At 40.0% G+C, this 24,002-nt stretch overlaps 1 protein-coding gene across 1 annotated transcript; it reads left to right on the forward strand.

Moving 5' to 3' along the window:
- Nucleotides 1–2,272: 2,272 nt before the first annotated feature.
- Nucleotides 2,273–22,831, forward strand: LOC146608277 (sodium/potassium-transporting ATPase subunit alpha-1-like). The gene is made up of 23 exons (XM_085349026.1): nt 2,273–2,284; nt 2,732–2,842; nt 5,485–5,544; nt 5,897–5,998; nt 6,100–6,201; nt 6,407–6,520; nt 6,717–6,851; nt 7,298–7,415; nt 7,521–7,789; nt 7,884–8,192; nt 8,627–8,761; nt 12,197–12,389; nt 12,535–12,710; nt 12,821–12,957; nt 13,362–13,512; nt 13,597–13,765; nt 13,840–13,994; nt 14,089–14,209; nt 15,419–15,564; nt 15,698–15,828; nt 21,012–21,113; nt 21,989–22,080; nt 22,803–22,831. Exons 1-23 carry the CDS (start codon nt 2,273–2,275, stop codon nt 22,829–22,831), a joined length of 3,069 nt encoding a protein of 1,022 aa, XP_085205152.1.
- Nucleotides 22,832–24,002: the final 1,171 nt, after the last annotated feature.

A 24,002-nucleotide genomic window follows, 5' to 3' on the forward strand; every position in this document is an offset into this window, starting at 1 on the left:
CAGGGTTTTTAAAAAATTTTTTTTATCAGTTTTTATTGTTATTATTTTCTTTATCGTTTACTCTGTTTCCCTGTGTCTTTTCCCATGTGTTTTGAATAAATCTAACTTTTTTTGGTACAGGTACTGGTTTCATTTGTTATATTATCTGCGACACCTTAAACCCCGGTCTGTGAAAATACTGTCAGACATAAACCGGTCCGTGGCGCAAAAAAGGTTGGGGACCGCTGCACTAACACAGCTTCCACAGAGGAAGCAGTTTTTGGGAACAAGGAGTACCTGAAGCCCGTCGCTCTGGCTGAGATCATGTGAGGTTAAAAAGCTCCTTCAGCTTTCTTCATCACCTTAAAATATTCTTTATGCCAGGTTGCATCTTCTGCATAACATTTAGGCCACCAGTGCGGACCTTCCTCCACTCTTACCTTCACCCTATGTTAGTCTTCTTGAAATTCCATTTCATTCTTTTCCCATTTCCCTTTTTGCATTTCTCTCCTTTACGTCATACCCACCCATCACCTCCTCATCACCCCTGTTCCATTTACCTACATATCTACTGAAGTCCGCTTCAATCACCAATCTCTGCCAATTCATCCAGAAGTCTACTAAATTCATTTAACCTGTGGGACAACATTCAGCACAACACTGTTTACATAATGTTCCTTCATGATAACCCCTACTCTATTTCTCTTCCAATCTACACGATCGCAAAGCAGTTTGAATCTAATGCTTCTGGCCTTGCTTCCCTTCCAACTGGTTTCTTACACGGACATTAAAACTACCTTCATTTTCTTCATATCAGCCAGCTCTCTCTTTACCAGTCATCCACCAGTCATCCCTCCATTTAAAGTACCTACTCTCACTTCCTTCTCTGCCTCCCAACACGCCTTTCCCTTTACCTCCTCCTCCTCTGTCTACCGCCAAACAATTTCCACCTTCTGGTCAACAAAACTATAGGCAGTCGTTGTTAATCCAGACCAGACCAATTTTGAACGGAGGTCTCATTCTGATCATCTCATGATGATCCATATGTCTGATTTGGCAATTAGATGCCCTTGCTGATGGAAACCTCCCCATGTATCCAGGCTTGTGACCGGCACTACTTGGCCAACCCAGCCATGGGTTTGGACTATCTTCCATACTGATCTTCCATGTGTGATTTTTTTTTTTTTGGTTTTAAATATGCTGTTGAATTGTTGCTGGAATGTGGTCAGCGTCTATGATCTCAGCAAGGTTTCTAATCTCTGTAACATCTTCCACAGACAGATGTGTTGATTTTTAAGAAATTTCCAGAATCACAAGAGAAAGGAATTAATGCTGCAGTTATGTATGCATTTTTATACAGTCAAATAGTCTGTCATCTAGGTCCAGTGAGTTAATAACAACCCTTTCACTGGCCTTTATACACTTCTTTAATAATACTACTGGAGATTTTTCATGTTTCACCCCCCCCCTCCGTTTTACTATTTCCTTCCTCATCTTGCAAAATCCAGTGATTGCATACAGTCATGAATTTACAACAAACATATCCAACAACTCATAGTGTCCCAGCCAGCTATCAAGGACAGTCATTTCTTCCTAAGCAGGAAGATCACGGGTTGGTTTCATAAGGGTCATCAGGGTTACAAATTTCCTTTGGTTGCACCATCGATCTGTGATGAAATTCTGGCTGAACCAGCAAGTCTTTTTGTATTGTGGATTTGTATAAGAATACAGAAATTTGAAATGTCTCTAGTCAGATCATGCATTTTATTACTAGATGAGACCTGATAAGACCATCCATCCTTCAATCCCTCCATCCATCCACTTTCAGAGTGGGGATGGAGCCTATCCACTCTACTCATGAAGTGAAAATCAAACAACATTCAGGCTTGATGTGCTGAAATGTATAGTGAGGATGCATTCTGAGAGAGAAGGAGGGCTACTGAGTCTTAATGGTCTATATTTTGCACCTCTCTTCCTGAGACTGTAGTGGTGGGATCCCTCAGACAAAATAGTGGATACTAGAGGTGAACAAAGCCATCAAGCGGAAGACCTACCTAGTACTTGACAAGCATGAGTGATAGTGGCTGAACCAAAAACTCAGGTGTGGGAGGAGTTCATTTAGATCATGGAAGCTTGCCTCCCTATACCACTGACCTCCCCAACTGTGCTCATCCCTTGTCCTCTAACCACCATTCCCCTAAGCTCCTCCTATCCAGGTATAAAGGTAGGCTAAAATGAGTAACCAATAGTCTCTGCTCTGGGCAGACTGAAGGATAGAGACTGCACTGCGACCATGGGATCGAAAGTAAGTGTTGTCACATTTTTTAACCTGGAGTTTAGACTTCATTTGGACTAAGTCTGGGCTCTTTAATTTAATTTAAAAATTTTTTTTTACATTTTTTTAGCTTTAAATTCATTTCAGTTTTTGGTTATGAGTTTTCAGTTAAGCTTTTATATTTTCATTGGACCTTAATATCACATTCTTATGTCAAAACCTTCCAGCTTTAAAAACTATCTGAAACCTTATTTTAAAATTATGTATGCGAATTTGAATTCACTGTTCTAATGATTAACAGCATGCCAATCAACAATATATTATCTATTAATTATTACCAATAATTACAAATAATAATTAATTAAGGTGGTTTTCTGCAGCTTTCTGAACAAATAGAAGACGACGCTTCAGGGAAATCTTCTCACATGTTTTGAATGTTATTTAGAACTTCATTTTGTCCCACTTTGTTCATTCCAGCGAATGAATGATGACTACAAACTGGCGAACACCTCAGAAAATGACGACAAAACAACCAAGAAGGGTCACAAATCCAAGGATACGGAGGACCTGAAAAAAGAAGTTGATCTGGTGAGTACTCCTCTTTTGTGCAGCCACTCTGTGATTATCTGTCAGGTAACACTCAAGCACACAAACACAACTTCTGCAAACGCTATAAAGAGTTTGTAACGTGCAAATATTCATCTTAATTAAGAAAGAAAGAGGCATTGAATGGAATGACTTTCATGAAATGGACTTAAGGACAACGTTAATCAGTCCATGTTACAGCTAGAGCATGAGCTCTGGCTGCCCAAGCTGTACTTCATAAACATTGTTGTGTACCATCCCATGTTAAGTTGTTAAGATGTTGGCAGTTATAAATGAACTTTTAAGTTTTGCTATCTAAAGAAGGTTTAAATGCTGAGTGAAGGAGCTGGTTGTATTTATATATTATTTTTTATTTTATTAAATGATATCTAATCTTGTATCCACATACAGTAAACCTATATCATTCAACTGTCCATATTTATAAAATCACTTTAATAAAGTTTTAGGTGGGTTTGAATTCACATGTAGATATATCCGACAACCAGCAGAACAGCTAGTTTTCACCGCTGTCAGCCTTTTCTTGCTCTGAACCGGTGTCTTGGTCGCTTCTCAAGGTCACTGATGAAATTGCATCACTGGGGAAGCATCACAAGGCAAACAAAGGGATGACAAATTATTTCATAACAATAACATGGTGCCTGCAGGGTTTTGAGGGATAGTGACCTTGGCCAGGTCAGTTCGTAACCAAATAGAAAGCAAATAGAGGATTAAAATATTTTGCTGGTGATTCTTGTATGCTTCTAAAACAACTTTAGAAAAGATGCTATTTTGACAGAAGATGATATTCTGTTAAATAATTTTGAGAATAATTTTAAGCTCGTCCATCAGAAGGCCCGGTGAGCTTAGTCCATGGGAAGCTCTCTGCCATCCATCTGTTCTGTTCACGAGAATAATATTCCTCCTCCAGTATTAGTCAGAACTGACTTAAACTTACACACAGTAATATAGTGGTTCTTAACCCAGATAATGCTCAAGGTTAAGATTGTATGACCTTGACATTGACAAGCTTGACAAGGATTGTGATGAATGATTGGCGTACATACATGATTGATGTTCTAGTTTCTTGAATCCAGCCAATGACCCTCCTGCACAATGCCACCCAGCAGATTGTTATTAGGTGATTAAAGCCACGTCTTGGTTGCATATTAATGATCACTGTCCTATATCTTAACTTGAGCTCAAAGATGTGCTACAGGACATCTCAGTTCCATATACACATGATGAAAATGTGGGTTTTTTTGAGTAGGAACATCAAAATCAGTGGAGAAGTGTTCTCGAGCTGCAATAGTAGCAACAGTAGTGTATGGCATGTTCACATTATCTATAGCACATTTGGTAAGGAAAATGGCTTATTGGGTGAACCATGCAACCACACCCATTTTCTCATGTCACTGTAAAAACTGCTTATAAATGTGACTGATCACACTTCATCCAAGCTGAAGACTTCTCATTGAACAAGTAAATATTAATGAAATGCATCATTTTGTATTCAACCTACTCAGAGCAGCAGACGATTGAAACTTTAATTTTTTAAAGTCAAAGTGAACTTGTAGGTTAAAGACCTTTATTGTAATTTTACAAGCATACCAAAATTACATTTATACTAATTTCACATATAATGACATAAGTACTGGACCAACTTCCTTAAACAACAGTGCAAGTGCATCAACAATATTATCTTAATCTCCTTTAGAAATATAGAGAAAAGTTGCTTTACCCACGACTGCTGAGGTGTTGTCATCACAATAAAGGTGCCTTGTGATGCTGACCACCTGGCATGAAGTTCGAGACAAGATGTTGCTCACATGCCATGATGTCAGATTGTGAACATCCTGCCTGTATGTGTTTTTGTTGCTTACAGTTAAAAGTCAGATGGCAGTCATGTCATCTGCAATTGTAACAATAGTGTTGGAGGTACGGATGGTTTCAAAGTTGTGTACACAGAATTTAGCAAAGGGTCACCATACAGCCTTGAGGTACTTTGGTCAGATATATATGTATGTATATATATATGTTTTTTTATATATAAGATATGACATGCTGCATCAAGTCAAAATGCAGATAGAGAATATTGTTCCTGTTGTGTCTTGTATTCTGTATTAAGACTACAATAAGTTGTTCTTTGACACTAATGAAATTGCTGAAATAATTTTTTGGGGCTAATTACAAATGTGCATGATCAACGTCATGAAATCAATGTTAATTTCTTTCATTAGAATTTATGTTGATTAAAGTTCAGCTACAAGTTTGTGAGGATGGACGCCCCTGCTGGGAAATTCAACTGCAATGTCAAAAAAATGAGCAAAACTCTTGGGAGGAAACATCAGTCAGATATTAAAAGAGTGGTTATTAGCAGCAACATTGTTTCCATTCACAGACAGATTCTAGTCTTACTTGACTGTTTGCTTTAGCTAATCTTAAATTTCCTCCATGGACCAAAACGTAGCCACAATGCTCAGTTTTTAGTCTTTTTTATGCTCTCTGTGTCCCTCTGGAGGACACGGGGAAGTTTACAAAAGATTTTTCTCAAAGGAGATTATAGCTGCAGCTTCACAATCACTGGGATTTTGACTTGTTTTTAAAAATGCATCTCTCTGTCTCTTTCTGTCTTTGTTTCACCTTAGGATGACCACAAATTAAGCTTTGATGAACTTCACAGAAAATATGGAACTGACCTGACAAGGGTGAGCACTCCAAATGTGTGATAAGGAGAGAGGGGAGGGAAGATTTGGCAGTCGGTGTATTTTTCTTGCATTCAATGCTTTGTCAACTTACTAGGCTATTTGTGAAGTAATGCCATTATTGGAGGTGTATTATCCAAGAAACACTGTGAAACTATTGCGAAAAAGTCAAGTCTGACTTCTTTTTCTGACATTAGATGGACATGACAAAAATAAATAAAATAAAAACACTCCTCAACGACCCACAAAACACACAATTAAAAGGGTCATAGGACCTGTAAAGAAAGAATTGTAGTGTACTCCACTTGTACAGACAGGTCTTTTGAGCTTGGAGTAACCGAGACACTGTTTTTAGGGTCTTTCTTCATCCAAAGCAAAAGAGATCCTGGCCCGAGATGGCCCCAACGCCCTCACACCTCCTCCCACAACACCCGAGTGGGTCAAGTTCTGCAAACAGGTGAGAGTCAAACCACAAATCTGTGTTTGAATTCAGATATTAGAAATGCAAAAAAGTGAGTACAACAAGCAAAGCCTGAATGTTTTTCCTCTGGTTTCCAGCTGTTTGGTGGTTTCTGCATGCTGCTGTGGATTGGTGCATTCCTCTGCTTCTTGGCTTACGCTATCCAGGTTGCCTCAGAGGAGAACCCTGGAAATGATAATGTAAGCAAGTCTTCATCTGAATTGTTATCTACTAAATAATGTGCATCCCAAAAAGTTGATCCTGTTCATCTGGATGCAACCTTTTCAGTTGAAAAGAATCAACTTTTTGGGACTACCTTCACTGGATGATTGAGCATGCATGAAGATAAACAATCTGTACCACTGTTTGCTGTACCACCTAACTCTCTCTTCTATCTTTATGTAGTTGTACCTAGGGGTTGTGCTTTCTGCTGTGGTCATGATCACGGCTTGCTTCTCCTACTACCAAGAGGCCAAGAGCTCCAGGATTATGGATTCCTTTAAGAACATGGTCCCACAGGTGAGACACTGAAAGGAAAACTAATGTAAATTCAACATATTTATAGCTTATATGAATTAAGAAACTGCAGTATTTTTTGCACAGTCTTAAGGGAAAAGTTCTGCACTGATGATACATTTTATCATCTGAAACTTTGCCGCTGGGATTAAAATCAAACTGAGTTAATCAAAAATTCCTAAAATCTTTGATTTCATAGCAAGCCCTGGTTATCCGTGACGGAGAGAAGAAAAGCATCAACACTGAGGAGGTGGTGCTTGGAGATTTAGTGGAGGTGAAAGGAGGAGACCGGATCCCTGCTGATCTGAGAATCATCTCTGCTCACGGCTGCAAGGTCTGTATCTCAAATACTCTTTATGCCAGCAAACATTTTTGTAGAGCATGTGTTTGATATCTACTATTATTTATTTATTTATTTAAATGAGAAGAAGACATGCTGTGATGTTTAGTTAGTTTTAGACATAGTTTAGTTATGGCCGGCGACAGAGTCAAGCTCAGCCCTCAGTCCATTTAGATTAGCTAATCTTGTGCATGCAAGCTGATTGCTCAACTGTTCAACATTTTTATGTATCCCACTAGTAAATCTGAGAAGTTACTAGCTATGTTGATTGGATGTGGTGGTCTTCATTCTAAGTAGCTTTTCTTTGATCATATCATAAACTGTTCCCATTTGTTTCTTAAGTTTATTATTATTATTTTTTACAAAAATATTTAATTCTGTGTTTTCATGTCACTGATCCCCTCACTGATCTTCGTTTGATTTTGTTTGTTATCTCTCAGGTGGACAACTCCTCCCTGACGGGTGAATCAGAGCCCCAGACTCGTTCTCCAGATTTCTCCCATGAAAACCCACTGGAAACCAGGAACATTGCTTTCTTCTCCACTAACTGTGTTGAAGGTAGAGTATGAACAGCTTGTGGTTGATAGAGAAATTTATGTATAATATTTATTATATTGCCCACAAGCATGTTCCATTATCAATGGATTTCAATTGTCCGTTCAGGCACAGCCAGAGGAATCGTCATCAACACTGGAGATAATACTATCATGGGCCGTATCGCCACCCTTACTTCCAGTCTTGAAGCTGGAAAAACTCCCATTGCCATTGAGATCGAGCATTTTATCCACATCATCACTGGAGTGGCCGTCTTCCTGGGTCTTACTTTCTTCATCCTCTCCGTCATCCTCGGATACAGCTGGCTAGATGGTGTTATCTTCCTCATTGGTATCATTGTTGCCAATGTCCCAGAAGGTCTCTTGGCTACTGTCACTGTGAGTTTTGGTGTCTAATGACACTCTCTTTAAATACCTTTCAATTTATTGTTGTCATAGTTTACAGTTTTGAAAACTTACATTTTGTCTGTAGGTGTGTCTGACTCTGACTGCTAAGCGTATGGCCAAGAAGAACTGCCTGGTGAAGAACCTAGAGGCTGTCGAGACTCTGGGCTCCACCTCCACCATTTGCTCTGACAAGACCGGCACCCTGACCCAGAACAGAATGACCGTGGCTCACATGTGGTTTGACAACCAGATCCATGAGGCCGACACCACTGAGAACCAGAGCGGTGTCGCTTTTCAAAAGAGCTCCCCCACCTGGACTGCTCTGTCTAGAATCGCCGGACTCTGCAACCGTGCCGTCTTCCTGGCTGGCCAAAACGATGTTCCCATTCTGAAGGTGAGAAACTTTCATCTTTAAAACTCCTCTAATTATCAAATTCTAATGCATAAATTACACATCTGCAGTAAATCTTTGCAGAATCTATAGCATAGCATATGCAACTGTTTTAAATATACAGCTTGAGCCATAGCAAGAGGTGGCCAGTGAGATTGTTGGATCTACCATATATGACATACGTATTTCTTGCACTGTGAGTCCACTAAATGTGACAGGGTGGGTAATTTATTGCAAATAGTATTTGTATAATATGTGTGGTTACAGGTTTCTTTTTGTCAATGTTGTAAATTTATTTGTTTATTAACCAACAAATATTCGAGCTATTATATTGTTATTTATTGCTCATTCATTTTTATTTGCAATATATTGTTATTAAAAAAGGGACTTGATCCATGATCGATATAATCTGTTTCTTGTTTTGCTAAAACCCGCAGAGAAATATTGCTGGTGATGCCTCAGAAGCTGCTTTGCTGAAGTGTATCGAGCTGTGCTGTGGATCTGTTAGTGAAATGAGAGAAAAATACCCCAAAATTGCTGAGATTCCCTTTAATTCCACAAACAAATACCAGGTAAACAATCCACACAATGTATTAAAATTTAAAATGATATTGTATATAAAGATTGTATGTTAGTTTATATGTGTGACTCCACCTAAGAGTCCACCTGAGACCTGGAAGCTGTGCCCATCTTTGATAAACAGTTATGGGCACAAGAGTGTAGAACAATTCAATTCAATTCAATTCAATTTCTTTATTGTCCCACAAGGGGAAATTAGTTTAGCAGCAGGAGGATAAGAACAAACAGAACAATACTATAAAACAAAAATAACAATAATAATGATAGAAAATTCAAGGACAATTATTTGCCATTAAGGAGACAAGACACAGTAGGGATAAAAGAGACCTGGAGTCTTTTAGTCCTCCTCGGAGGTACTCTAAAACGGCGGCCGGAAGGCAACAACTCAAACTCACTGTGAAGTGGATGGTTCACACAATTAATAATAGAATGAGCCTTTCTAAGCACATTTCTATTGTAAATGGCCAAAAGTCCATCTTGCCAGCGCCCTGAAATTTTGCTAGCAGTTTTTACCAGAAGTCCCAACCGATTCTTATTCTTCACCGTCAGGTTACCAAACCAGGCAGCGATACAAAAAGACATCACAGATTCGATAAAACTTCTATAAAACAAGGACAACATCTCAGATGAGACGTTAAAAGATCTCATTTTCCTTAAAAAGAACAGTCTTTGTTGAACTTTTTTAGTCAGCGGCATCAGCATGAGATTCAAAACACAGTTTATGGTCAAGTACCACACCTAGATATTTATAACTCTCAACGATCCCAATATCGGCAGTTTTAATGATAGTGGGTGATGAGCTATAAGAGGACTTCCTAAAATCAATAATCATGTCTTTAGTTTTTGACACGTTAAGTGAAAGGAAGGACTCATCACACCAATTCACAAAATCATCTACAACCTGTCCATGGCCTGACTCGTCCCCCACTAGAAGACTGATGATCACTGTGTCGTCAGCAAACTTCAGGATGTGTCTGTTTGTGAAATTGCTGCGACACTCATTTGTGTACAGAATGAACAGAAGGGGAGAGGCAACAACCCTGGGGTGATCCAGTAGAGGAGGAGAGCACATCAGAAAAGACATGATTTACCCTCACACATTCTGACCTATTAGTCAGAAAGTCTGTCACCCAGCCGACCAGACTAGTGTCAAGCTTGAAATGATTGTAAAGCCTGTCAGCAAGTAAGAGGGGTTGAATTGTATTAAATGCAGATGAAAAGTCAGCAAATAATAATCTTGCATGGGTGTGGGGGGCCTCAAGATGCTTATACAAGAGATGCAGGAGTGTGACAGCAGCATCCTCCACACCTCTCCCTGCTCTATAGGCAAACTGGAAGGGGTCAAGATGGTGTTCAACATGCATTAAAATCTCCTTCTTAATTATCTTCTCAAATGTCTTCATCACTAAAGAAGTCAGAGCCACAGGCCTAAAATCATTCAGTGCCTTAGGAGAACTGCCCTTAGCAACAGGAACAATGATCGCATGTTTCCAAATTTTAGGTACAGACTGTAGCTCTAAAGAAAGTGAGAAGATATAGTGAAAAATCCCACTCAGCTGATCAGCACAAGTTCTCAGTACCTGTCCACAGATGTTGTCAGGTCCAGGACTCTTGCTTTTGGTATGTCTAAAAAGATTAGCTACCCCTGTCTCATCAATACAAATAGATGGGGGAGTGATGGTCTTTTCCCTCAGTGTGCTGGTCTGCCTAGAACAATCATAGTTCTCAAAACGAAGGTAAAAACTGTTAAGACTGTCTGCCAGATGTTTGTCAGAGGTAAACCCCTCTAAGGTAATGCTGCTTTTACCTTTCGTCTGTAGCCCTGCCATTGTTTTCATACCAAGCCAAGCTCTTTTGAGGTTGTTACTGCTGAGTTCTGCCTCAATCTTATTTCTATACCTCATCTTGGCGATCTTTATTGCAGCCCTCACCTCCTTCCTCAATATTCTCACAGTGGGAACGTCTCCCTCGTTAAAAGCAATTTTCCTTTTAAGAATCAGATCCTTAATATCTTTAGAGAGCCACGGTTTGTTATTAGGGAAAGTCTTAAATTCTCTGACTGGAACCACAGAGTCTTTGCAAAAAGAGATGTAGCTACACACCACATCAGTGAGTTCATCCAAATCAGAAGTGCTCTCTTGAAACACGGACCAGTCAGTGCAATCAAAACACCCCTGAAGGGCAACACAACTGTCTTTTGTCCAGACATTAGTCCACTTCACACAGGCCTTCTCCCTCCTAATCACAGATCTGTAAGCAGGGAGGAGGTGAATAACATTGTGATCCGAAGAACCTAGCGCAGGTCCGGCCACAGACTTGTATGCCCCCTTAATTGGTCCATAACACAAATCCAGCGTTTTGTTATGCCTTGTAGGACAAGTGACATATTGAAAGAAATTGTTCAGTGATTTCTTAAGATTACAATTGTTAAAATCACCGAGAATAAAATTAGGAGCATCCGGTGAGAGAGTCTGCAGATTGTGTACCACTTTAAAAATGGCATCAGCAGCAACTTTAACGTCAGCCTTAGGATGAATGTAAACAACAGTGACAAAAATTTGAGGGAACTCCCTCGGTAAGTAAAAAGGCCTGACAGATACTGAAAGGAGCTCGATGTCAGGAAGACACAACCGCTCCCGCACAGTAAAATTATTACACCAGCCCTGGTTGATATATAAACAAACCCCTCCTCCGTGAGATTTGCGTGTTACTCCACAGTTCCGATCCAATCTGACAGGGGTCCCAAAGCCGCTGATTCGCAGTGAAGTGTCACTGTCCATATCGGTCAGCCATGTCTCGGTAAGCGCCATCAGACAAGCCTCCCTGTATTCCCGTAGATGAAGCACATTCCCTTGTAATTCATCCATTTTGTTCCTAAGAGATTGGACATTGGCCAGAATCATAGAAGGCAGAGGAACACGATTCTTCCTCCGAAGTTTTCTTACACGCTGACGCACGCCGCCTTTCTTTCCGCGTTTTCTCAAGCGGCGGGGCTTTCCAAAATTAGTCTTTGACCGGGGAAATAAATCCTCACCAAGAAGCACATCTGTCCGAGCATTAGAAGAGTCGTACATAGACAAACAGGACCACCGTAATCCAAGTAGTTCCTCGCGTGTATAAGTGATTGTCAGTGAGAGTGAATGACTCCAGGTGAATATCGCCAACAACAATAAAACTAAGGTGTAGAAGATCTCCATGTCGGCAAAAAGTTAAAACCACGGTTAAGAACAGAGTTAAAACAAAGTTAAAAACAAAAAGAGAAAGAAAATGCCAATAAATGCCAATAAACACCTGCTGCAGGTCACCACAAGAGCAGCGCCCGTCTCACAGCTGATCACAGCCCTCAACATAGTCATTTTGCATTACATAAACCACTGATAGTATAGATAAGACCTGCATTTAAATCCAACCTTTCTGCTGTCCCACAGCTCTCTATTCATAAGAACACAACCCCCAGAGAAACCAAGCATCTGCTGGTGATGAAAGGAGCTCCAGAGAGGATTTTGGATCGCTGCGCCACCATCATGCTTGACGGCAAAGAGCAGCCTCTGGACGACGAACTAAAAGATGCCTTCAATAGCGCCTATCTTGAGTTGGGAGGTCTTGGAGAGAGAGTTTTGGGTACAGTTTATTTTCATTTCAACCATGTTGAGTACAGTACAGAGAGAAACGAGGCAGCTTTCCTCCCAGACCATAACAGATACAGATTCTGATTGATTCTGAACAGACAATTGAATCTCAATCGCATTTTATTTGTGCCTTATAGGTTTCTGCCACTATCACTTGCCTGATGAACAGTTCAAAGAAGGCTTTGCTTTTGACACTGATGATGTGAACTTCCCCACTGAGAACCTGTGCTTTACTGGCCTCATGGCCATGATTGACCCTCCTCGTGCTGCTGTGCCCGATGCTGTTGGTAAATGCAGGAGTGCTGGAATCAAGGTATGATAACTGTTTGAAAGAACATCTCAAATTTTGATTTTTTTGGATATAGTTTATAAAACAAATTCTGCACATAAACTTTAAACATTTTATCTCCTCAATCCTTGCAGGTCATCATGATCACAGGTGACCATCCAATTACAGCCAAGGCTATTGCTAGAGGTGTGGGTATCATCTCAGAAGGCAATGAGACTGTTGAAGACATTGCTGCCCGTTTGAATGTTCCAGTTTCAGAGGTCAACCCTAGGTTAGTTCTCTTATCAAGATTTATTTAGCTAACTTTGAGGATAAGTAGCCGCTGTTCATAAACAGAGGTCATGTAATCTGTAAAGCAAAAATGCCTTTTATGTGAAAATACTGTATTTTCTCTGAAACTTTAATTCTTTATAATACAAGTGTAATAACACTTCTGTTGTGTGGGGGGAAATGTGATTCATATGCAGCGGGAATCCAACATTTTCTGAAGTCGAATATTTTCTAATGTTGCTTTTTGCTTAACATACCATCTTTTTTTTCTTTTTTTGCCAGGGTTAATTCAGTCTTTGTTCTATACCAATGTTTTCATCTTGTCTTCATCATGCCCTGTGCTCAGACACAGGACGTTGGATAACAACTGCTGTTATACTTACACTGTTGTAATCTAATCTACAGGGATGCTAAGGCCTGTGTCATCCATGGTGGGGAGCTTAAAGACATGACCCTAGAGGAGATTGACGATGTGTTGAGGAACCACACTGAAATTGTATTTGCCAGGACCTCCCCTCAACAGAAACTGATCATTGTGGAAGGATGCCAGAGACAGGTGAGCATCGGGGGGATTCTCACAGACACAGTTTGACAAGTGTTTTATTTGTGACTTGTAAAAAACACTTTATTCCTTGTACAGGGAGCCATTGTGGCCGTGACAGGTGATGGTGTGAACGACTCTCCAGCTCTGAAGAAAGCTGACATCGGTGTCGCCATGGGCATCGCTGGATCTGATGTCTCTAAACAGGCTGCTGACATGATACTGCTGGACGATAACTTTGCCTCCATTTTAACTGGAGTGGAAGAAGGTAAGACCTTGGGAAAAATGTCGAATTATATAAAATACAAAGCATCACTGAATCTGCTAAATTACTTTGTTCAGGCCGTCTGATCTTTGACAACTTGAAGAAGTCCATCGCCTACACTCTGACCAGTAAAATCCCTGAGATGTCACCCTTCCTCCTCTTTGTGATCGCCAACATCCCTCTGCCCCTGGGAACCGTCACCATCCTCTGTATTGATCTGGGAACTGATTTGGTGAGCTGTTTGGCTCTTCATCCTGCTCTATGTAGAGGTTCAAATGGTAGATAATGCAGTTATGGGTTGATTTTGTTTACTTGTGGTGTCACAGGTCCCTGCAATTTCTTTGGCTTATGAACAAGCTGAGAGTGACATCATGAAGAGACAGCCCAGAAATGCATCAGACAGGCTGGTGAACGAGAGACTCATCAGTATGGCTTATGGACAGATTGGTAACACATTATTTATACTTTTAAACCTTAATTATTCTGTTCCTATTTGCTGTATTATGTCTTGATGCATGCTCCATCATACAGGTAAAGAAATCCCCAAAAGTTGATTCTGTTAATCAGGACGTCCCGTTTTCAGTAGGAGAAATGTTTCATCACTCATCCAAGTGTCTTCTTCTGTCTCAACTGACTGAGATGGAAGAAGTCTCCAACGTTATAAAATGGTACATTTGCATACTTATAAAACTAGCAACATTAAATGAAAACTGGACAGTGAGGTCAGTTTCATGATCATTAATATGCAAATTGTCATTATTATTGATTATTCATCAACAACCACTGATCAATGGCCATGAGTACCATTCACAGAGAGTTGGGTAATGGCTGCAATCACAGCATTGTAAGATGGTAGCTCTTCACTCTTGTGCCATCCGCTTCATCAGAGGTGGTTTGGTTTCCCCGATGTGTAAATCCTGGCTATCCTCTTGGCACTTAACAGTGTACACTATGTTACTCTGTTTGTGTCAGGGGACCTGATCCTTGGGGTGGACCAATTTTTGGCGCAGCGTGTTTTGGGGTTTAAAAGCTGCAAAGACACAGTGTTTAGAAAAAAATGCGTCTCAACTGTTCCGATACTCCTGACACGTATGGGATCAGTACGGGTTTTGGCTTCGACTGCGGTTGTCCTTCTCTCCTGGATCAGCTGGAGCTTTCCTTTGGTGCCTTCCCAGCTTTGAGAAATATTCAGTTGGGATAACCACATTTACTCAGGGCCTTCTTGTGTGTGCATTCTTGTACCATTCTCTGGTCACAATTGTCGCAAAAGTAACAATACAAAGTTTGTAAAAAGTTTCTCATTTGAAAAATGTTCAAAAAGGAAGATGTTTAAGAATGAAGATTGAAGAAACTTAATAGGTCCAAATTCAATTAACAATAATTGTTGTTTTTTTTAAAGTAACATTTTGTGATCAATTTCAATATCACATTTGTAAAGTATTCCCAAATATTTCCTTCTGTGGTTTGGTTCTGTGTCATAATCTTTGAATTCTCTGTCCATTATATCTATTTACCTTGGCTTTGCATAGAATGACATTGACGTGTCATATTTGTTCATGTTTATTTATGAAGAAACTGCCACAGTTGTAAAATAAAAAGTTCAAACTTTCTCTGATAAGAATCCATTGACGTTTTCTGTTGTTTTCTTCATGGTAGGCATGATACAGGCCTCAGCTGGCTTCTTCACATATTTTGTCGTCCTGGCTGAAAATGGATTTTTGCCCTTGGATCTCATGGGACTTAGAATCTTCTGGGATAACAGATTTCTAAATGACCTAGAAGACAGCTATGGGCAGGAGTGGGTCAGTCTGACTTGTGTTACTAGCTGTACTTTGGACTGTGAAAATGATCAAACTTTACGTTACAGTCCACTGAAGTTTCAGTGCTCAAAATCAAAAACATTCCAATCTTTTCATCTCTTTTTTTATACACCAGACATATGAGAGCAGAAAGATCTTGGAGTTCACCTGCCACACAGCCTTCTTCTCCAGTATTGTGATTGTCCAGGTGGCCGATCTGCTCATCTGTAAAACAAGGAGGAACTCTATTTTGCAGCAAGGAATGAAGTACGTATACATCAAGATCCGAAAGAGCTCCAATGGGTGTGATAGAACTTTACAATTCAATTGTATTAAGTGCCAAATCACAAAAACATTTGCATCAAGGCGCTTTATATCATAAGGTAAAGACCCTACAATAAAACAAAGAAAAACACCCAAATCATATGGCCCCCTACAAGCAAGCACTTTGGCAAGAGGGAGAAGGAAAAACTCCCTTTTAACAGGAAGAAACCTCCTGCAGAACCAGGCTCAGGGGGGAAATACCAGTTAGGTTGAGGGGAGAAAGCAAGGACAAAGACATGCTGTGGAAGAGAGCCAAAGATGAAAAATAACAATGCATCATGGGTAGCTTAGCCCTATTTCATGAGCTGGTTCCAAGGAAGAGGGGTCTGAAAGCATCAGGTTTGAGGTAATGAGACCCAAATGCAGAATTCCTCCAAGAAAAGACAGTGAGTTTATTTACAGGGTTAAAAAATGCGCAAGTCCCAGCACTGTGGTTCCCATGGCGATTTCTCCCAAATCCCAAACAGTGCTTGTGTCCATGGTGGGAATCGTGAAACAGCAACTCCAATTCCAAAACACTGGCTCCACTCCCATGAAAACAACTCAGCTCCAGATTCATAGTGAAGACAAAACACACTGGTGATGGCTAGGCAATCCACCAGCAAACAAGGTTTTCATTAAGCAATCCACTGCCATACTGACGAGTTCAATACACTGTTAAGTAGGGATGCTGCCGATGACGGTAATCAGCTGCAGATGGCAGCAACAGATGAGCAGCAGGTGTGGCTGACTCCAGTGAGTGAACACTTCAGCGCTGAACAATACTCAGCACCAAAACCTCCAGGGATGCAAAAGTCCCACACAAAAGCACACACAACAGGGAGAGAGAGATGTGAGGGGAGTAGCAGCAAAAACACACACTCAGACACAACGGGCAGGTCGAGCGATGAGGGCTGCTGGACCATGACAGAAAGCTGAAGGCTCTGTCTGCCGTTCTACTTTTAAATACTCTCTCACGCAGCGTGAGAGCAAAGAGTTTTAATGGCGTGATATGGTAGTGTAAGGTCTTTAGGATAAGATGGGCACTGATTGATCAAGACCTTGTATTTGAAGAAAAGGTTTTAATATTTCATTCTGGATTTAACAGGGAGCCAATGAAGACAAAAAATATGTAAGAAATATGCTCTCTCTTTCTAGTCTCTGTTGGTACTCTTCTGCTGCATTTTGGATCAACTGAAAGTTTCAGACATCCTGATAATAATGAATTACAGTAGTCCAGCCTGGAAGTAGTAAATCCACGAACAAGTTTTTCAGCATCACTCTGAGACAGGAGTCATTCTATTTTGAACGTGTTTTTATCTCTGTTCACAAGTTTCTGGATTTCTTTTTTTTATAAGACTGAACTTTATTTTTCTATATTCACATTCTGTTTAACCTGTTGCTTTTTTGAAGAAGTGGTGCAGACTAATGAAGCAGTCTACTGACAAAAGTTACAAATAGTTGTTTAAAATGAAAGCAGTTTAAAACTAATTACTGAATGATTCATTGTGAATTAGTTTATTATCTAAATAAAGGCTCAGCTAGTTTAGATGTTTAGATGGGGCGTGAAAATATTTCTTCCTGCCACGTGGGGAATTATGTCAAAAGTATGAGACCCGCTGACCTTAGGGAAGCACAGCATATTTAATGCCTACAGCACGCTCTAATTGCTGTAATAAAATGTTATGGTCAACAGGATTAAACTCTCTTGTCTAGCAGGACAAGCACAGAGATAAGAAGATCACTTGTAACCTTCACCCAGTGTTTGTATTTCAAGTTTAAGTAATATTCTTTGATTTAGTGTTATTCGTGGTTTTGGGTGTCAGTGTTTATTATAGCTTGTGTATAGTCTCTGTGCCTGTGTTTACTCTGCGCCTTCCCTGTGTTCTTCGTTTCATGTCAGGTACCATTGTCTCTATGTTTGTGCATCTCCTGTGTCTCCTCAGTCAGTCATGTCTCCCTGTCTCAGGGTCAAGTCCGCTTCTTTGTGAATGTCTCATGTTTCCTGTTTTATTTTGAAAGTCCATCTTCTAGTGCTCATTGTGTTCAGTTTTGGTCTAAGGAGCTTGGAAAGAAAAGCATCTGGACTTCTTTAAGTTGCTTGAAGACGTTTCACCTCTCATCCGAGAAGCTTCATCAGTTCTAGGCTCAAATGGTGACGAGTCCTAGATTTAAGCTCTGTGGGAGTAACCCACCGAGAGGGACATGGACCCCCTAATGATCCTCTACCTAATCACAGGAGCCAAGGTGTGAAAACGGGTGTGGGTCACAATCAGGCAAGGGTGAGCCCACTGTGAAACCTAGTCCCACCCTATCATGCAATTTCCTGTGGTCAAAAGGCCCAGGATGTGAGTGGACGTTAAGGCATCTGGGATCTCATAACTGGATTACAGATGGCAGACAGTTGGTGTAAACCACCGCCTCTGTTCAAAGATGGTCATTCACAGCGGACATAGATGGTTTCTTTCACTCCTCTTTCAAACTGTCTTCTCTGTCCAAAATATGACATTGGCATCCTCTAAAGAGTGACCTTTGTCCTTTAGATCCTGATGGACAGCCAAGTCTTGTCCTGTGGAGGCGGCTCTTCTATGTTGTGCCATGCGCTTGTGAAGTGGCTGTTTCGTCTCTCCAATGTAGAGGTCTGGGCATTCCTCGCTACACTGTTCGGCACACACTATGTCGCTAAGTTTGTGTTTAGGAGTTTGTCTTTGGGATGAACCAGTTTCTGTCTGAGTGTGTTGCTGGGTCTGAAGTAAACTGGGATGTCGTGCTTGGAGAAAACTCTCCTGAGTTTTTCTGATGCACCGGCTACATAGGGGAGGATAATGTTGTTACGTCTGTCTTTCTGATCCTCCCTAGCTGGTGTCTGACCTTCTTTTCTGTGCATCTTTGCTGACTTGATGAAAGCCCCATTAGGATTACCACATGTTTCAGAGCTTCCTTTACATGTGTGCATTCCCTCTTTTTTCCTTCAGGCTTAGAGGGAAGATTTTCTGCCTGGTGGTGTAGGGTCCTGATTACTCCAGGTTTGTGTTCCAGAGGGTGATGGGAGTCAAATAGGATGCTCTGGTCTGTGTGTGTGGGCTTTCAGTAAACTTCTGTTTTCCATTCCCTTCAATGTGCGCGGCACAGTCCTGGAATGGCAAACAGTCATCCTTTGTGTCTTCCCTGGTGAACGTTAAAAAGAGCAGTGAAGGATTCCACTTCTTGGGTTTTGATTTTGACCCAGGTATCGTCCACATATCTGTACCAGTGGCTGGGTACACTCCCTTTAAAAGAGCCAAGAGCCTTCCTTCCCACTTCCTCCATGTAAAGGTTGGCCACAATAGTTTTGCTTCCTCCCTGTCTTGTGTGTATTTGATTACTCCCAGCTCTGTTTCCCTCCTGTGTCTCATTCCCTCATTATTACTCTGTGTATTTTAGCCCTGTTTTTTTCTCTGCCTGTTGTCGTGCCAGCCCTCGTGTTCCTTTTCTGTTTATTGTATTCCTAGCTCCCTAGTTTTGGCTTTCCTGAAATTCATGAAGTTATTGCTGCCTAATGTTAAAAGAATGGTTGGTTCAACAGAGCTCTGTCTTTTTGTCAGCCTGGCTACAGTGTTGAAGGGAAAACTATGGTTGTTCTTATTTTCTTCAGTCAGTGATGATTATTAAGATGTTCTATCTTCACGGTGGGCTTTTTTAAAAATAAAGCAGCAGATTACTTTTCCAGGCTAAATCATGATCTTCCAAATTTTTGAGATACCATTTCACATCTACTGTGATCAAATCTACTCCCTACCGCTGTGTAATCCATTATTCTAAATTTGAATATTATTAGGAAATGATCAGGCAAGAGAGGGTTTTCAGGACACACTGTTAAATGTTCAGTTTCTGTGCGCTTTGTCAGAACAAAATCTACAGTGTAATTGAAGTGGTGGGTGCGTTCTTCTACATTTTGAAATAAGTCAGTTGAGTCTAACAGATTAAACACCATGATGAGGCATTTCTAGCATCTACATGGATGTTAAAATCACCCACAATAATGATTTTATCTGAGCTGAGCACTAAATTGGATAAAAAGTCGGAGAAATCAGACAGAAACTCTGAATAAGGCCCAGGTGGACGATAGATGATAACAAATAAGACTGTTTTTCTTTTTTCTTTTTTTTTAGTTTTTCAGCTGGGGTGGACACGGTTAAGAATCAGGCTTTCAAATGATTAAAAATCTGTCTGGTTCTTTGGTTGATTAATGAGCCGGAAATTGCTGCGACACTCTCCCCTTGGCCTGTGTAGACCGCAACTTTGCTTCCTGGTCCAAACTCTGGATAGTCACGTTTTGGGATGTTTAATAAATTTGGCCAGATTTTAAGAAATGAGACCTGGTCCATCCAAAGTGGGATGGATGCTGTCTCTCCTAACAAGACTTTGTTTCTTTCAGAAAGTTTCCCAGTTATCTATAAAGCCCACATTGGGTTTTTTGGACACCACTCAGACAGTCAGCAATTTAAGAACATTCAGCTAAACGTGTGACTCCTGGTCCAATTCAGGAGGGGACCAGAGAAAACTACTAACGTTGTTTTGGCGTGGTTGCACATCGACTTCATATTAATTTTAGTGACCTCTGATTGACATAACTGGGTGTCATTACTGCCGACGTGAATTATAATTTTACAGAATTTAAGTTAGCCAGCAGATTTAAATTTCCCTCCCTGGAAGACAAGTGACTATGGTTGCCAGTGTTTCCAGCTTCATATGTCTCAGAACAGAGTTGTCCATTTCCAGAGCTTGTTCCTTGGCCGGTGTGTCACTGAATGGACATATGGCTGGTGGTGGAGTACCAGGGGCTTCTGTTTAGCATTTCTGACTGACATCAGCATCCATACAGCCTAGAACAAGTATAAAACTCGAACCATTTGAAGAACAAGCTCCGCAAACAATTTCAAATTGTATTATTCCACAAATCAGGCTGAAAGCTTACCTAAAAGCTGGAATGGATATACATGAAACTTAATATTTTATTTATTAAAGAAAATGAGCCAATGTTAAATATATATGTAGTACAACAAAGGATATACCAAGTTCCAGAACAGAAAAAGAGCACTCAAATCAAATATTAAAAAAATAGTTTCAGTTTTATTGATATTGACTGACATTTTTCTTTTGTACAGGAACAATGTCCTTATCTTTGGGATGTTTGAGGAGCTGGCTCTTGCTGTGTTCCTGTCATACTGCCCAGGCATGGACATTGCCCTGAAAATGTACCCTATGAAGTGAGTAAAGCAGATAAGCTAATACTATGATTTTCCATTAGGCAATAGTGTGAACGCTTAGAGATACCCTTTCTAGGCATTTTTTTTTAAATTCAGCAATTATAATGACTAATTCCTAATGCACAATTGTCCTTTTCTCTGTGGTGTTTGTGGCTGTTTCCTTTGCCATCTTCATTTATGTACGGGCATTCACGTTCCCAAGCCAATTCCTGTCGTTTTCAACATTCACCATAACATCGACAGGATCAGTTGAGTCTGTTATCTGCTGCCCCTGCATCGCATCATAGAGTATGGCTCTGGCCAACACAGACTCATAATTCATCCTGCTCATCTTCTGGCAGATGTTTTCTCTGAAAAAGAAGATAGCTTTCCCCTCCCTAATAGAAGCCTTTTGTGTTTTAAGTCCTCCACACAGACCCCACGGATGTAAGTAGGGGTCGCTGATGTTCATGTCCTCCTCCTATCATCAACCAGTTCCTTAGTCTTTTCCACATTAAACAGCAGATGGTTATGCCAAGTACAAAAGTTGTCCACCACAGTCCTGTACTCTCACCACCTTCTCTGATACCTCCCACTACTGCAGTCATCAGAAAATGTCTAAAGGTGACAGACATCTGTGCAGTTCTGTGACCTGTTAGTCAGACCTGTTAGATTTAGTTCATTGACCAACTCCACGCTACATTTGACTTCACTGCTCTTTGTTTACCTTAAACCATTCATGCCAGTCCAGACCTCCCCCATAATCTTCTGGCACTCAAGTTTCCCTTTGTCCTTGGACTCCTCACCTGATGTCCTCAGTCACTTCAGCAGCGTCAAAGAAATAATGTCAGTGTAGTAGTTGTAATTCAGTCTCTGTCTGTCCATCCAAACCTTAGGCCATTATGGTGGTTCTGTGGATTACCGCACGGCTTCCTTCTCTTCTTTTATGATGAAATCAGAAAATATATCCTCAGACACCACCCAGGAGGTAAGAGTTTTATTCAGGAATGACCAAACACTTTGGACACATTTTTATCCATATTTTTTTCCTTCATGAAAGCCCTTTCTTTTTTCACCCATTTTTAAAAAAATTACTTGCACATAAATTCTTTGGAATTTCTCTGACTAGAAATAGGTTAATAAGTTATTAAGTTCCATTTGGCCCCATCTATTTAAGCGAGAGCATCTCATATATATAAAAATCCATTAGCTTTTTTTAGACACATATTAATATAAATCCTGTTTTCAATGCCATTATTATTAATAATTTTAATTAATAATTTGTTTAAAACTAAAAACTAAAAATCATGATCAAATATCAATCCTTTTAGCCCTTCCACCAAATGTATTTACATTGGTTAACATTTAAACTAACCTTGAGACTACAAGCATCAGCAAAGAAAAAGGTACTAAAAGTCCAAAAGTTTTAAATGGTTGAATATCTTAAGAAACCAAAGTAAACTCTAAACTCCACTAGTTAAAGTCAGTCACGATGCTTGAATCTAAGCAGAACCTGTATGCAGGGCTGGCTCTGATACAGCTGTGTGAAACTGTCCATGTTAAAGCCTTTTACATATTTAATTACAAATGCATAATCAACAGAGTTATATCAAAAATCTTTGTCATTTGGACAACATAAAGAATTAAAAAAAATGTGAGGTGAAATTTCACAAAAATGATGTCCCTAATCGTGTCTCCTTTGGTTTTTAGGCTGGTTGGAGAAGGAGACATACTACTGAGCCAACATGAGACAGACATGAAGGCAGTGTGTGTTTCATCACTACTTAATGTTATCTTAAGTGTTTGTTAGAGATGCTATAGCTCTAAAAACACCACAAAGCATGGATAGATTAAGAATATCTTTATGAATGTGTGTACCGAAATAAAGTATTTCTAATCTAAAATCAAGGCTGTCTGCATTTTTATTCAGTTTTCTTGTAAGTTTCTTTGTTATGTTAAAAGTGGGGAAAAAAACTGTCTCAGGGTTTTTTTTCCCCAAGGTTCAGTATCTTGCCTGTGAATACTCTCCAAAGTTTTTAACTTTCTGAGAAGAAGTTAGAGATGATTTGTTTAGGGGCACCTGCTACTTTATGGACACTAAGTTGTGTAATCCTCACATTCATTTCTGAGATTTTAAATGTTTTCCTTGTCCTCCTAGTATTTTACAAAATCCCTCCCCTTGTACTTTAACAACCTCATCTCCACCTCACCCTGCACCATGCATAGCCAAGTGGCTACAAAGAATCATAAACGTCACATCCAACAACCTGCATCGGCCAGCCATTAAGACAACCTTTCCTGCTCACTGCACACTCCAGTACACAGAAAATGCACATATTTGTTTAGTGCGGGACATCAGAGTCAAAAGCGTTCTTTGGCTCCAGGCCAGTCATTTATGAAGTTTACTTTTGTTTCTAATAATCTGATGAGCAGTTAGAGATCACAAGGTCATTTCAGGTGCATTGAGTTTCCTGATCATTCATTAAATCTTAAATATCTCAGCTAAACTTTATAGCTTTGCTTTAGATTTCTGCTAACAACAGGAACGCTGAGGTGGGGTTTCCAGTCATAGCTGCAAACCTTTTGGTTCCCAGTAACATATCAACGAAACCAATTAAATTTATATTTCTATTTAACTTTGTCCATGTTTGGAAGAGAAACCTACATCTTCTCCTCAGAAAACCTCAACTCGGACTTTTGTTTTTGTTTTTAAACACTAGCGCTGCTGCTTTTGGTATTTCCTGAAGTAACATAACTTCAAAATCAGTTGCAAGATCATTTCTTATATATTTAAAGACATTTAAAGAAAGAAATGTTGCCTTTGCTGTGAGTATTATTTTAATTATGAATGTATATATGATTAAAAACTAGATGAATGCATCACACAAGTTGTCTGTATACAGTATTACA

The sequence above is a fragment of the Diplotaxodon limnothrissa genome, linkage group LG23 (assembly GCF_057381915.1).
Source record: "Diplotaxodon limnothrissa isolate DT_005_m linkage group LG23, D_limnothrissa_male_GT1.1, whole genome shotgun sequence".
NCBI lineage: Eukaryota > Metazoa > Chordata > Actinopteri > Cichliformes > Cichlidae > Diplotaxodon > Diplotaxodon limnothrissa.